Source organism: Epinephelus moara, chromosome 7 (genome assembly GCF_006386435.1).
Source record: "Epinephelus moara isolate mb chromosome 7, YSFRI_EMoa_1.0, whole genome shotgun sequence".
NCBI classification, from domain to species: domain Eukaryota; kingdom Metazoa; phylum Chordata; class Actinopteri; order Perciformes; family Serranidae; genus Epinephelus; species Epinephelus moara.
This window is the reverse complement of record NC_065512.1, coordinates 34,857,924-34,871,336: the sequence shown is the minus strand read 5'-3', so window position 1 is coordinate 34,871,336 and position 13,413 is coordinate 34,857,924. Positions and strand designations below refer to the sequence as shown.

The 13,413-nt window shown below is 39.9% G+C and overlaps 2 protein-coding genes across 3 annotated transcripts; one reads left to right on the top strand and one right to left on the bottom strand.

The window, feature by feature from the left end:
* Positions 1–25: 25 nt before the first annotated feature.
* osgepl1 (O-sialoglycoprotein endopeptidase-like 1) lies at positions 26–3,895 on the top strand. 2 transcript variants are annotated; one of them, XM_050049602.1, is made up of 7 exons: positions 26–438; positions 527–914; positions 1,008–1,212; positions 1,656–1,804; positions 3,269–3,399; positions 3,516–3,587; positions 3,677–3,895. In XM_050049602.1, the coding sequence occupies exons 1-7, from the start codon at positions 227–229 to the stop codon at positions 3,759–3,761; spliced, it is 1,242 nt and encodes a 413-aa protein (XP_049905559.1). In that variant the 5' UTR covers positions 26–226; the 3' UTR covers positions 3,762–3,895. The 2 variants fall into 2 exon arrangements, with proteins under 2 accessions (XP_049905559.1, XP_049905560.1); XM_050049603.1 differs by having other exon boundaries at positions 3,654–3,895.
* Positions 3,896–5,128: 1,233 nt separating this feature from the next.
* Positions 5,129–12,156, bottom strand: fkbp7 (FKBP prolyl isomerase 7). Its single transcript, XM_050049632.1, has 4 exons — positions 11,888–12,156; positions 10,515–10,666; positions 8,812–8,939; positions 5,129–7,468 (listed from the first exon to the last, which is right to left on the bottom strand). Exons 1-4 carry the CDS (start codon positions 12,103–12,105, stop codon positions 7,307–7,309), a joined length of 660 nt encoding a protein of 219 aa, XP_049905589.1. The 5' UTR covers positions 12,106–12,156; the 3' UTR covers positions 5,129–7,306.
* Between the last annotated feature and the right edge of the window lie 1,257 nt (positions 12,157–13,413).

Genomic DNA, 13,413 nt, shown 5'->3' with positions numbered 1-13,413 from the left:
TTGCCGGTGCACGGAATTATTTACATGTGACGCAGGCACACGGCTGTAGGGCGGTAAAGGAGAAGTACGTGTGTCTACTGCTTTGGTTCGTTACCCTAAAGCCGAATGTGATGCTGTCTTCATTCTTTTTTCATTTACGAGTTTAAAATTCAATGGTAAACGAGGTGTGGTCACCCTCAGTTATTAAACAGTTATTCTAACTCATAGTTGGTTAGCATTAAGGGTCATGACCATGTTCCCTACAAAAGTAAAAATTCTGCACAGGCTGCTACAGTTTAGACACACATTTTGGTGCTCTCCCTCATTTGGAAAAGCACCTTGCTCCAGACTGGTTTTGGGCATTGAGACGAGCTGTGATGACACTGGAGCTGCTGTGCTGGACGAGACAGGTGAAATACTGGGAGAGTCTCTACATTCACAGAAAGAAGTTCACCTGAGGTGGGTGTCAGAGCTGTATTCATTTAGCAGGGTCATTGCTTCAGGGCTTTTGCTTTGACATATCTCCTTCCCCCCTTGAATGCTGCAGGACAGGTGGCATCATCCCCACAGTGGCACAGCAGCTCCACAGAGAAAACATAGAGCGTGTGGTCCAGGAGGCTTTAGGGAGGAGCAACGTGGACCCAAGCCTCCTCACAGCTGTGGCAACCACTGTGAAGCCAGGCTTGGCCCTAAGCTTGGGTATAGGTCTTGACTTCAGTAAGAGGTTTGTGAGGCAGCACAACAAGCCCTTCATTCCCATCCACCACATGGAGGCTCATGCCCTGACCGTCAGGATGATCCAACCTGTTGCCTTCCCCTTCCTGGTCCTGCTAATTTCTGGTGGTCACTCACTTCTTGCTGTAGCTCGAGGAGTCGACGATTTTCTGCTTTTGGGTCACAGTCTGGATGAAGCTCCAGGGGATACACTGGATAAAGTAAGGTCTTAATAGTAATGTATGTCTGCTGTTAGTGGTCATGCTATTCCATTTGTGTAAACAAATAAAATATTGTCTTTTTTGGATTCACAGGTGGCAAGACGTTTGTCCCTCATAAAACACCCACAGTGCTCCACACTAAGTGGAGGGCAAGCTATAGAGCTTCTGGCAAAGACTGGCGACAGGACGAAGTTCCCTCTCAGGACACCTATGGGAAAAACAAATGACTGCTGCTTTTCTTTTGCTGGGATACAGAATCAGGTTACCATGGTGATAAAGAAAAAAGAGGCAGAGGAAGGTATGAGGACCCACAAGGTCCATCACCCGATCAGATTCATAGACCTCTCTTTACAGACATTTGACTTGTCCAACACAGGTGTATTTGTGCGATCATTAATGTTATGACGAGTTAAATGTCTGCTGTAAAACACATCTAAGAATTGTATTCTTTTTGAAAATGTAAAAAATGAAACAAAGCAAGAAAAAGTACATTGATGAAAAATACAAAATAAATAGAGGTTTGACAGGTTTATGTGTAAAACTGGCAGTGTGGGAAAATAATTTTTTTAATTTTCATTTGCACACCAGAAACAAATGAGAAACATTCATAAAGAGAAACTCTGTGGTTTGCGACATTGTTACTAGTTCCTATTACTAGTTGTTACAACTTTACAGAAACTGTGTGGGAACGTAACATATCAATAAATTATACTTACTGTAATTTTTTTTCTTTCTCTGCAGGTATACAACAGGGAACGCTGTTGTCATGTGTGAATGACATTGCAGCAGCTACACAGCACACAGTTGCCTCCCACCTTGCAAAGCGCACCCATCGTGCCATCTTGTTCTGTAAGGCAAACAATCTGCTGCCGTCAAGCAGTCCCACCTTGGTGAGTGCATTACTTCCCCTTTTATTTCATTGAATTAATGAAAATAACATTGCAATTACTGATTGGTCATTGGAGAACAGGTGATTGTAAATTACATGTTAACCTTCTAACCTTCTTCCTTAATTAGAAGATTGATAGTAGAAACACCAACACTGTTACTGGCCTTGGATCTTATTTTACATGTGCTCCCACTGTTAGACATGGGACAATATGAAAATTTCATGTCACAATTATCCTGGCTAAAATAATTGCAATTTACAGTATTATCCCAGTTATCATTAAAATATCCTTAAAACTCTTAAAATGGCACTAAAACATACTGGAATCACTTTGCCTTATATTTGTTAAGAAACAAATATTTTTATAGTATCTCAGAGGATACACATCTTTTCTCTCATAAACATCCTTTTTGGTGAAAAACAACCTGAAAAAGCTAGGTTTTTCAACTATTTGAAATGGCATCATATATGTCGATGTGAAATATGCCAATAATCGGTAAGAATCTTTTGCCTTTTTTGAGGATAGTGTGCATGCAGCATGTTATTACAGTCTCTTTTGTTGTTGATTGCCCAGCAGTCTCTTTGGATGCTGCTGGGCGCGATATTACAGGTTATCCCCACAATGGAAATTCACCATGATCAATTTATTGTGAGTGTTTTTTTGTCACAATCCACGATAAATCGTATATCATCCCATTTCTACTCAGCAAACTGAACTTACATGTGTGTACAGAAATGCTGAAGGAGCCTTACTTGTAATTCAAATTAAAGAGAAACCATGCAGGATTTTCCTTAAAAAACAATGTATAGACTCATACTGAAGTAATCCCTCTCAATCCTCGCTGATGACCCACTCACAGTGTATGATGGTGTATTTACCTGCAGAGACTTTGCCCTCTGACAGATTTTTTTATTTTCTGTGTTCGGGACGTTTATGGGTGTGTACCTCCACAGCACTCAGATGAGGTCAGGCTTTATGATTAAAGGTAGCGACCAGGTGCCAGACTGTAAGCAGCAGTATCCAAGAGACAACAATGCTAAAAAAGACAAACATATCAAGGTGAAACACCAAACGAGAGGAAATCTGGGGTTGGTTTTTACTTTAGCTTTTGCTGACAATCATTTTTGCAGTTACCGTCAATCCTGCATAGTTTACCTTTAAGGCTAGCAACAAATGCAGTGTTTATCCTGTTATAGTAACGTTTGCTTAAAACTAAAGTGAAAATCAAAAACCCTTTTTTGAAAATAAAATAATATTTTAGATGCAGATATAGGTCTTATAGTGGCGTTGGAGTTGAGAGCCACACACAGGGTAGAGGTGTTGGAAAGTACTGAAAGATGGACGCACATTGTTAGTTTCGGTCTTGTCATGGGATTTGATGACAACAAGAAAAGTTCAGAATAACAATTAGAGAACTCTGTGAATATAGATTTGAGGACTTCATCATTAACTCTCCTGTAACAGGTGCTGTCTGGGGGAGTTGCAAGCAATCAGTACATCCGCAAGGTTTTGACCATCATCACTGACACAACAGGACTACGCCTGATCTGTCCGCCAGCCAAATTCTGCACTGACAATGGAGTGATGATTGCATGGTGTGTATAGCGACATTCAGTAAAGCTTTGACAGTGAATCCGATTGGATGATTTGTCCCTCTGTAGGTAGAGTTCAGTCAATCTGAGACAAACTTACCATTTTCTTTTTAAACCAGGAACGGTGTTGAACGGCTGAGAGAAGGGAAAGGGATTCTGCCTCCAGATGTGGATATCCGCTATGAGCCAAGGTAAGTCAAACCTGAACCAAAGATATCATTTACAATTTCAACTGAAAATACCAATTTTACCATTAGCTCACATAAATGTTGTATTCCAGGGCACAGCTGGGTGTTGATATGACAGCAGAGGTAAAGGCAGCAGCGATCAGGTTGCCGTCAGTCAACCTGAAGATCCCCAGCTGACACACTGTTGGCTTTGTTCTGAGCAAAAAAAGTATTTTGTCACTCCTACATTTTCCCAGTTCAGATACATACTGTGTATATACTGTGTATGTATAAGCACATTAAACAGCTATTTATTAATAAACTTTTAAAAATGTCAGTTGATTTAACAAAAAAAAAAAATCCCCTACATTACTAACTGAAAATATAAATTCCATCAAAGTGACAGTTTTTACTTTTCAGTGACCTGATTTTTAAACATTAAAGCCATCATTCAACAACACGTACAGTATTTGAACACCTTGAGGACATCTCTCTGCCTCTCCCTCTATGTATTATTTTGTCATATGGATTAGTGTAATTTCATTTTGTTAATCTGTTCTGGACACACAGTGCACATCTGTCCATCCAGGGAGAGGGATCCCTCCTCAGTTGCTCCTCTTCAGGTTTCTTCCATTTATTTTTCTCAGTTAAAGGTTTTTTTGGGGAAAGTTTTTCCTTATCCACTGTGAGGGTCCAGTGACAGTGGGTGTCATATGTTGTAAAACCTTCTGAGACAAATTATGATATGTGATACTGGAATATATATAAATAAAACAGAATCAAACTGAATGACTGAACAATCTGAGGGTCATAAACAGCATGGGAGTGTTCACATTTTAAACATAAAGATTTGTCACAAGTTTAGTTGCTCCGTCTGGAATCGACATGCACTTCTATTTGATTGTATGTGTTGCACAGAGAGCTGGTTTCTCCACCTGAAAGCAGAGATGAACTTACTTTGAAGAAGAAAACAGGTGTTTGCTGTGCCTTCATAAATCCAATCTGTCCTCTCTTATTGTAACATCACTAAAGAAATGAAACCCAAGGAGAACTGTAGAACCTGTTAAAAACAAAACGGATTGTTAAGATACACAGTTGTTAAGGATATTGAGTATATCCCATTTAATTGTGTCCAACCCCTGTACAGCAGGTGCAAATACTTGCTGTTATTGACTAAGCACTACCCTCTAGTGGTTAGTTTTTGTATGTGCACCTCAACACAAAGTCAAAACAATGGCTACAGTAATTGACCCAATGGGAAAATAAAAATGCTTTTATTAAGAGCATACAGAGAAAACACTGACATAAGAATGTGCATGTCATGTGAAAGAGTTAGCCAAGTAGTCAGTGAATAATCATTTCAGGTCAGAAAATCTTACCTGTAGACAAATTGTGATCAGAAATACACTTCACACTAAAACACAATTATCTGGTCTGTCTTCAGACTAGACACATCTACCTGAGCTGGAAATTAACTGCCAAATCTCTTTAGATCCTTTATCTTTTGAATGCCCGTAAATTCATGGTTTCAGCCAAGGAGGAAAATCGGAATTACACATGACTACTGATGTTTTCCACATACACTGTGGTTTATTTATTGTGATACTAAATGGGCTACAAAAACTGTTTGACTGGATACAATGAAAATAATGATTTTGACATTAAGATGTACACAAAACTTTTAAACATGTCTAACAAACCACAACATGCATTCATGTGCATTTATCGTCAATTATATCCAAACCTCTCAGTCACAGCCACATATGCTGTCATTCCTTTGAGGCTTGTTTATAATAGACACACCATCTGGCAGGGCTGGGTTTCTTTTGAAAAATTATGATACCAGTACAAATACCAATACCAATACCAATACCTTTAAAGTGATACCAACAGAGTTTTTTATTTGATACCTTTTGTTTTCTACTTTATAATTACCCAGTATGTGAATGGAAGCATTCAGTAAACCCACCACAGGTGTGTAGCCGAACTTTTAAATGTTTTGGTGGCATTTCAGCATGCTGAACTTTTAACTTACACCATGCTCACCATGCACACCACAGACTGTATAGGTTGTAGCTGCTGCCATAGTGGGCTAATCACATGTAGTACTGAATCCAAGAACCTTTGCATTAATATACTGCGAGCAAATGGTCTTTTTTTTCTAGATCTGGGTACAAATTGGAACCAATGCAGGTATGAAATTCACTGGAGAACTTTCAGTAATAATAACTGGTACTGGGTTATTTTGGTTAATGCCTTAAAGAGATAGTTCAGATTTTTTAAAGTGGGGTTGTACGGGGTACTTATTCATAGTCAGTATATTACTGGCTGTAGATGTCAGTCGGCACATCCCCAGTTTGGCTGGAGTCCGACATGGAGGCTGAGCATCTTTCTGTTGTAGAGGGGTCAGCAACAAAGTGTATTTTAGTCAACTAAAAAAAGTCCCACCTAAAAACAATCAGTATTAGTTTAATGTGCTATATTGAGAGTATTTTCATTGCTGTACCTTAATTTACAATGAAGCTGTCACACTGCGCTCTTTAAAGCCAGACTCACACAGGAGCTGCTGTTCTACCGCTGCCTCGATCAGTTGATTAGTTTGTGTTATTGTGTGACTTTGGTGTTTTAAAGGGTTAGTTCGGATTTACCAAACACAATGACACAAACTGACTGATCAGAGTAGCAATAGGTCAGCAGCGCTTGACAAGAACATAGATGGGGAACTGAAGACATTTAGTGTCCCTGTCAGAGGCTGTCTGAAAGAAATGTAAAGGTGTGAAAATACTCTCAATATAGCGTACACTAAAACTGATGTTGTTTTTTAAGGTGGGACTTATTTCAGGTGGCACGTTTTGTTGCTGACCCCAGTCCATAGCAGTTCATTGCTTAGCTTCCATGTCGGACTCCAGCCTGCTACTCCAAACTGGAGGTGTGCCGACTGACATCTACTACAGGTAATACACTAAGGATAAGCACTTTATATAACCCAACTTGAAAAATCCAAACTATCCCTTTAAAGGTGTCCAGTGCGGATACCCAGCCCTTCTCAATGGATTCACTTCTATCTATAGATCTGTACACTGTTGTGATGCTGCAGATTAGAGGGCAGGAAATTCACAGGAAGTGGGGACAAATTTAAGATCCATTCTCTTCTGTCTGGTTAAACCATCCTCTCAGTTCTCACACGACAGTTTCAAAGCCAATGATTCAACATTATGAAATGGTCTGATTTTTTGGTTGAGCTGCAAATTGAATCAACATTTAACAAAAGACAAAACTTTAAAACAGGAATAAAACATTTCAGATGCTAAAATTTAGTGGTATTTGCACAAAGGATTTCACAGGTCTTGATGTTCTTGCATAGTTTAATACTTAGTATTAAATTGAGAGGCTAGCTTGGTGGCTTGGAAAGATGTCTTGGGTGCTCCAAATACATCAACACAGTTACTTACAGTCTGCTTTTTAAGGAAAAATCCACCCCCAAACTATTCAACACTTTCCCCTGCACTGCAGATCCTATTTAGATGTTTGATGTTCATATCATTCTTGTGGATAACTGGTCAAACATGGAAGACGTGGTGTCTCATTGTAATATTCACTGCTACAATATTTTCATAGCAAAAAGAAAGTCAACAGTGTAAAAGTATGCGAGGGTGGATTTTTCCTTTACCTATTCAAGTCTTCTCTCTAACTGATAAAGGTACATAAACTAAAACAAAGACCAAGCTCTACAACTTCCAACATTACAGCTCATCATGTTCATAAATATTATACTCCTTGGCACTGATCTGTCCGTCTTTGTCACGGTCATTCTTGCGGAATATATCATCCATAATCTTCTCATAGAAAGGATCGTCGCGTGGCTTCCCACCTTTTTCATACTCCAGTTTCAGGTATTCTTTTACCTGGAAATAGAGGAACACTTTATTGTTCACACCTCAGAATAAATGACAGACATGTATTGCACTGTGATAACACTGCTTTTATATAACAAGCACCTGTTGTGCTCTACAGGCAACACATCACATTGGTGATAAATAAAACTATAAATGGTATTGATAGCAGGTCATTCACTTCTTCTTCTTTCAATGTGCTATCAACAATCCAGATAACGTACGATTATAAGCCTGCTGGCAAGTATGTTGTTATTAACTTAATTCTAAGAAACTACAGCTGGCACATGAAGTAAAAAAAGTTAAGTTACTTATAGCCTGATAATTATCTAGTACAATCCATGGATGTTTATGATGTGAAATAATCAGAGCACAAACAAATGTGGCCTCATTCTTTATGAGCAACTAGGTGAGGTTACTTCAGGATGGATTTTTTTCCAGAGGCCTGCAATATGACGCTCGTTCAACATACTCAGGAAATGTGTTGGTTATCTCGCACCACTAACCCTAACATTGGCTGTCTGGATCATCGGTATCATGAAGCTGGTTGTTAACTAGTTCCATAAACTCTGGGGTTTTTTCTAGGTATTTCTGAGGTCACAGTGACCTTGACCTTTGACCACCAAATTCTCATCGGTTAATTGTTGCATCCAAGTGAACACTGGTGCCAAATTTGAGTTCATTCATTCATTCATCTTCTAACCGCTTCATCCTCTTGAGGGTCGCGGGGGGGCTGGAGCCTATCCCAGCTGACATTGGGCGAGAGGCAGGGTACACCCTGGACAGGTCGCCAGTCTATCGCAGGGCTGACACATAGAGACAGACAACCATTCACATTCACACCTACGGACAATTTAGAGTTATCAATTAACCTAGTCCCCAATCTGCATGTCTTTGGACTGTGGGAGGAAGCCGGAGTGCCCGGAGAGAACCCACGCTGACACGGGGAGAACATGCAAACTCCGCACAGAAGGGCTCCCACACCCAGGATCGAACTGGGAACCCTCTTGCTGTGAGGCGACAGTGCTAACCACCACACCACCGTGCCGCCCCAAATTTGAGTTATTTCCGTCAAAGCATTCTTGAGATATTGCATTTACGAGAATGGGACAGACAACCCAAAAACATAATGCTTCCGGCCTTGGCTATCTTTGGCGTGGAGGTATAATTATTGTGTTGAATCAAATAACCATCTGTGACCAGGTATCATCCTGGATGGAAGAACAGTACACTCTGCACAGGAAGAGTAACAGCTGTTTAAATGGGGAAGCCCTAGCATTTTAATCCAACCACGGTTATTACCTTTCTGTCTGAGCCACTTCTCTGATAATTACCAACTTTTAAATTATAGTTACCTCAGCCTTTGTGAGACTTCTGTCTTTATCAAGGTCCATGTCTTTGAAAGCCTCCATGCTGCGTGGTCCCCTTGACACAGAGTAGACCTCCACCTCAAAGACCACAGTAGCATTGGGCGGCACTGGATCTATTTCATCAGGAGCAACACATCAAGATTTTAGACGACCATAAGCAATCATAATGCTAAAACTGTGACTCATAATTACTGATGATTTGCATCATGCTTTACTATGTAGGATGGACTTGTAAAGTTGGTTTAATAACATTTCAGGAAGGATGGGAGTTTAATTTTACTGAGTGTATCAGGTTTGTGGCTCGGTTACATTTTCAGACTTTATGATGACCTCAACAAAACAGCTACAAATTGCATAAATTAATGAATCATAGGATAACGTAGTACCTATTTAGCCTGTAGAGCAAAAGTCTACAAGATGTAAAGAGCACATGAGAGGTGTGGTAATCTAGCAAGAAAAGAAAACATTGTAACTACAGCAAAATGCAACTAAAGCTGTTAATTTTTACTGAGAGGAAAAAAAGCATTAACATGGATTGCAGCTGTTGAACAGTGGGTTTTCACTTAGCGGTGCTCAGCCCCGGATAGGTTTACATGTGTGTAATTCTAACTCAAACTGATGCAGGGACAACAACAACATGCTCACTCAGCAAAACCCTTTCCTCCATAGCCGGAGAGTGGAATCAAGTGATGAAATCTGACATGCAGACTCCGAGGGTGATCAACACCACCATCAGATTATACCATCATGCATTCATGAAAACCAACATGAGGAGGTTTGCAGGAAATAGTAGTAAACAGTAAAACACTCATCAGCTGTTAGTTTTCTGCAAGTGCTCCAAAGCATGCAAGAAAGAGTGACATGAAGTAGAGACCTTTAAACCTTTGTGCATGCTTACAGTACATGCCATGGGAGGATGAGTAGCAAACACTGCGAGGGATGCCCTTTCAACTAAAGTGCTGTAAAAGAAGACAAGACAGCATGAAGGCAGCGCTTCCAGCACAGACACAATATTACACAATAATCAGTTTAAAAGACTGTATAAGTAGGATTGATGATTTTTTTACTCATTAATTACAACATATGTATACTACTGCTGACCATTCTCATTGATTTCCTGTTTCCTCCAGCTGGAGACATATATCAATTTCATTTGTAGACATAAAACTTGCTTGAAACAGGTGGACAAGAACACTTTTGTAACAAGTTTAAATTCCCTTGTGATACAACTGAAATATTTCTGGTACCTATTATAAGAGGCACTCAACCAGTTAAACACATGGAGATCAGTTTACTCATCATGCGGAGTACTGCTCGGCCAGTGAAAACAGTTGTTTAATGTCCTCTGTGGCTCTGCAGGAGCTTTCTCAAATCTGAAAAAATAACCCCGGTAATGTCATAGTGATGTCATCAGGGTTATATTGGCTCGGCTTTGGAGACTACGAATTTATAACGAAGAGCTTGCGTTACAAACTGGGGCTGTTGAATTTGAAAGACGTGGATGTTCACCAGGCAGTGAGGCAAGTTGTGTTATGGGAAGTGTAGGATCCAATTTTTTTAGAGCCTGAACAATACTAGGGAATAAAAACAGTGTTAAAGTAATGTCATTTGGTGTAATTGGACAGTTCGGTAGTGAGCAATATTAAACCCTCTGCTGATAAAAATCCCTTCGTGTTATATTTACTTACCTTTGCCTTTCTCTCCAAAGGCCAGGGCAGGTGGAACAGTTATTTTTCGTTTCTCTCCAGGACACATATCTTCCATTCCTATATCAAGGCCCTTAATGACTTGTCCGACGCCCAGCACAAACCACTGAGGGTGCCCAGCTTTGTCTGACCGACTAAAACAGAAACAGTACAAAAGAAACAACATCCTGTCAATTCACATCAATAGGATTTGCATGGCATATAAGTACTGATTTTCATTTTGGTTAAGGACTGTACCATTAGACAGGAGGGGGTGGTCTCACATTTTCAAAAAATTAAAGATTTAAGATTCAGTCAGAGATATTGGATGAAGCGAGATACCCCACCGAAGGCTTATCCAATGTTAAGAAAACGGTTACTCTTCCTGTCTCCTAAGTGGGCGTGGTTAGCTCTCCCTCCAATCAGAGCCTGTTCTCCCGTGGCGCTGACGTCACTGAATCAGGAAGTGAGCTGAGTGGGGTATCTCGCTTCATCCAATATCTCTGATTCAGTCCCCTTCCCCACCCCAATAATTTATGTACTCTCCCTTAAAGGGAATTCCAATATGTCAATTCCATGGCTGAGTAAAGTTCAATCAGTATTTGTGAACATGAGCTACTCTCTCAAAGCCAGAAATCAGAGAAGTAAGTCTCAAACTTGTGATGTCACAGGGTATAAAGTCTAGCACTGCTCCCCAATTGATGGGAGCCTAGTTTTGTGGAAGCACAAAATGTTTGTTTACTTTTTATACCCAAATGAGCTTTATTCTATTGCAGTGGTTTCAGTTCTGAAACAGAAAACATACACATATACTCAGAACATTCCCCTGGGTGCTCTCAGTGTCATCTAGAACATCTTTCACCGTTTATTGTCTACGGAGCAGCTCCAGACTTTATACCCAATGACATCACAAATTTGAGTTTTAGCACTCTAGTTTTTGGATTTGGGAAAGGATTGTTTGTGTTTGCCTATATTTTTTGGACTACCCTAAACCATAGGAAAAACATGTATGAATTTTAAAAAATGGGCGTAGTTCCCCTTTAACACTCCATAGATCCAGGTGAGGAATACTGAAGGCCTAAAGGCATGATTTGCTACAGTTCCCTGTAATTAATATCTCAACCCACTTCATAATAAACTTTGTTCATGTCACACTGAAATAAAAGGTAGAGGCCACCAATTTTACAACACACACCGAGGAGACCTTTGCATAGCATGCAATGTGAAAACCTGTAGAGATCACTCATCACTCCTCTCAGACAACACAAAGCTACATCATAATACAGTAATAAAGTGACTGCAATTTGCATGTGGATTTTCGAAGCATTAAATTGGCTTGTAATGATAATTTCTGAGTTTATTCTCACACCACCAACCTGCAGTAGAACTGAGAACCATCTTTGGCAAGGAACCCATCGTAATGTGCGTTCATCAGATCTCCTCTTTTACTCTTTGGAGTGCACTCCTCGGGCTTGAACAAAACTTCAATCTTGACCTCGCCGTCCAGCTCGGCTGCTGTCGCCCAAACACACCATAAACTGAGCTGTGAAGAGACAAAGAGGCACAGTGTGCAGCTCACTAACCTCCACATCATGCCGCTGTGTCTGCGTGGCAACTTCTGAAAAGTGACGTTTGAATACACCGGAGGACGTGGAGAGCTGTTGCAGAGATCAGGGACCTTACTGCCCTAAATTATGACTGGCAGGGGTTTCTGCCTCCGGTGCGTCCCGCCTCCTTCACTAAAACCAGTGCCGTAAAACTAGCTCCGGCCCTCCTTCAAACATCGCTCATTGGACTGGAGAAGCCTACTGGGGGCGGTAGACCGCCTGAGTCTGCCTTACAGACTAAACTAAGGAAAAACTTCCAGCAGTCTGCCGTGATACTGTAGATACTGTACATGAGTAACTGGAAATGGAAAATATGTCAAAATGTGAAGATTACTGCATACATGTGACTGCTGTAAAACTAAATCTGCAAAATAATTCTGCATCTTAAGTCTTGAGATTCATTTTTATCATTTCATACCAGTATATAAATCATCCAGCCTACAATGTATTTCATCTGCTTTTGTTTTTTTGTTCACCCCACGTAAGGTTAGTTATATTTTTATAAAATTACAACAGCACAACATAATGCCAAGGGGATATAGAAGTACTTTGGATAAAAAAAAAAACATTAAAACGAATAATAAATAATACATACATAAATACAATACAGACACAAATGTAGTGAGCTGTGTATGCCTGGATTTATAGTCCCAGTATTGGTACTGCCACTTTGAACTTCACTAATGTTGTGATGAGATAAAATTGTCTCCAGTTTGGTAGATTACCCATTTAAACAGAGCAAAAATATAAAATGCGGAACATCTGGTAGGTGTCAGAGGAAACTGACTTCATCAAACATGTCTGTTAATCAAAATGTAACAAAGGGTTAGGTTAGGTAGGTTAGGTGGGTTAGGAAATATGGGCAGGGGGACCATATTTTGAAAAATGGGCCCCTTATTCCTGCAAATATAATATATATAATCCAGTTAATCATATTTCCATATGTATTTTGCTTCTACTCTGTGTTAAGACCTTATTTTCCTTTGTCAGATGGAACGCACCATTTCACAATACCTTATTGAGAAGATAAATGTCAGTAAGTAAATAGTTGTACTTGATCCCATTCATGCCCCCTGGCCTTGGGCTGGGGTCATCTGTACCTTTTGACCCCCCTTGACGGTGGGCCTAGGCAGATTTTTAAAAACAAATATTTTCAATTTACCTCTTCAGGATGTACCTGACATATCACTACATGAATAATAGTTTACAAATGATAATTTAAACAAAAAGCTAATGCAAGATCTCATGTTCAACAAAGGATAGATTACTGAACACAGTTTGTAAAAGCTTTGTCA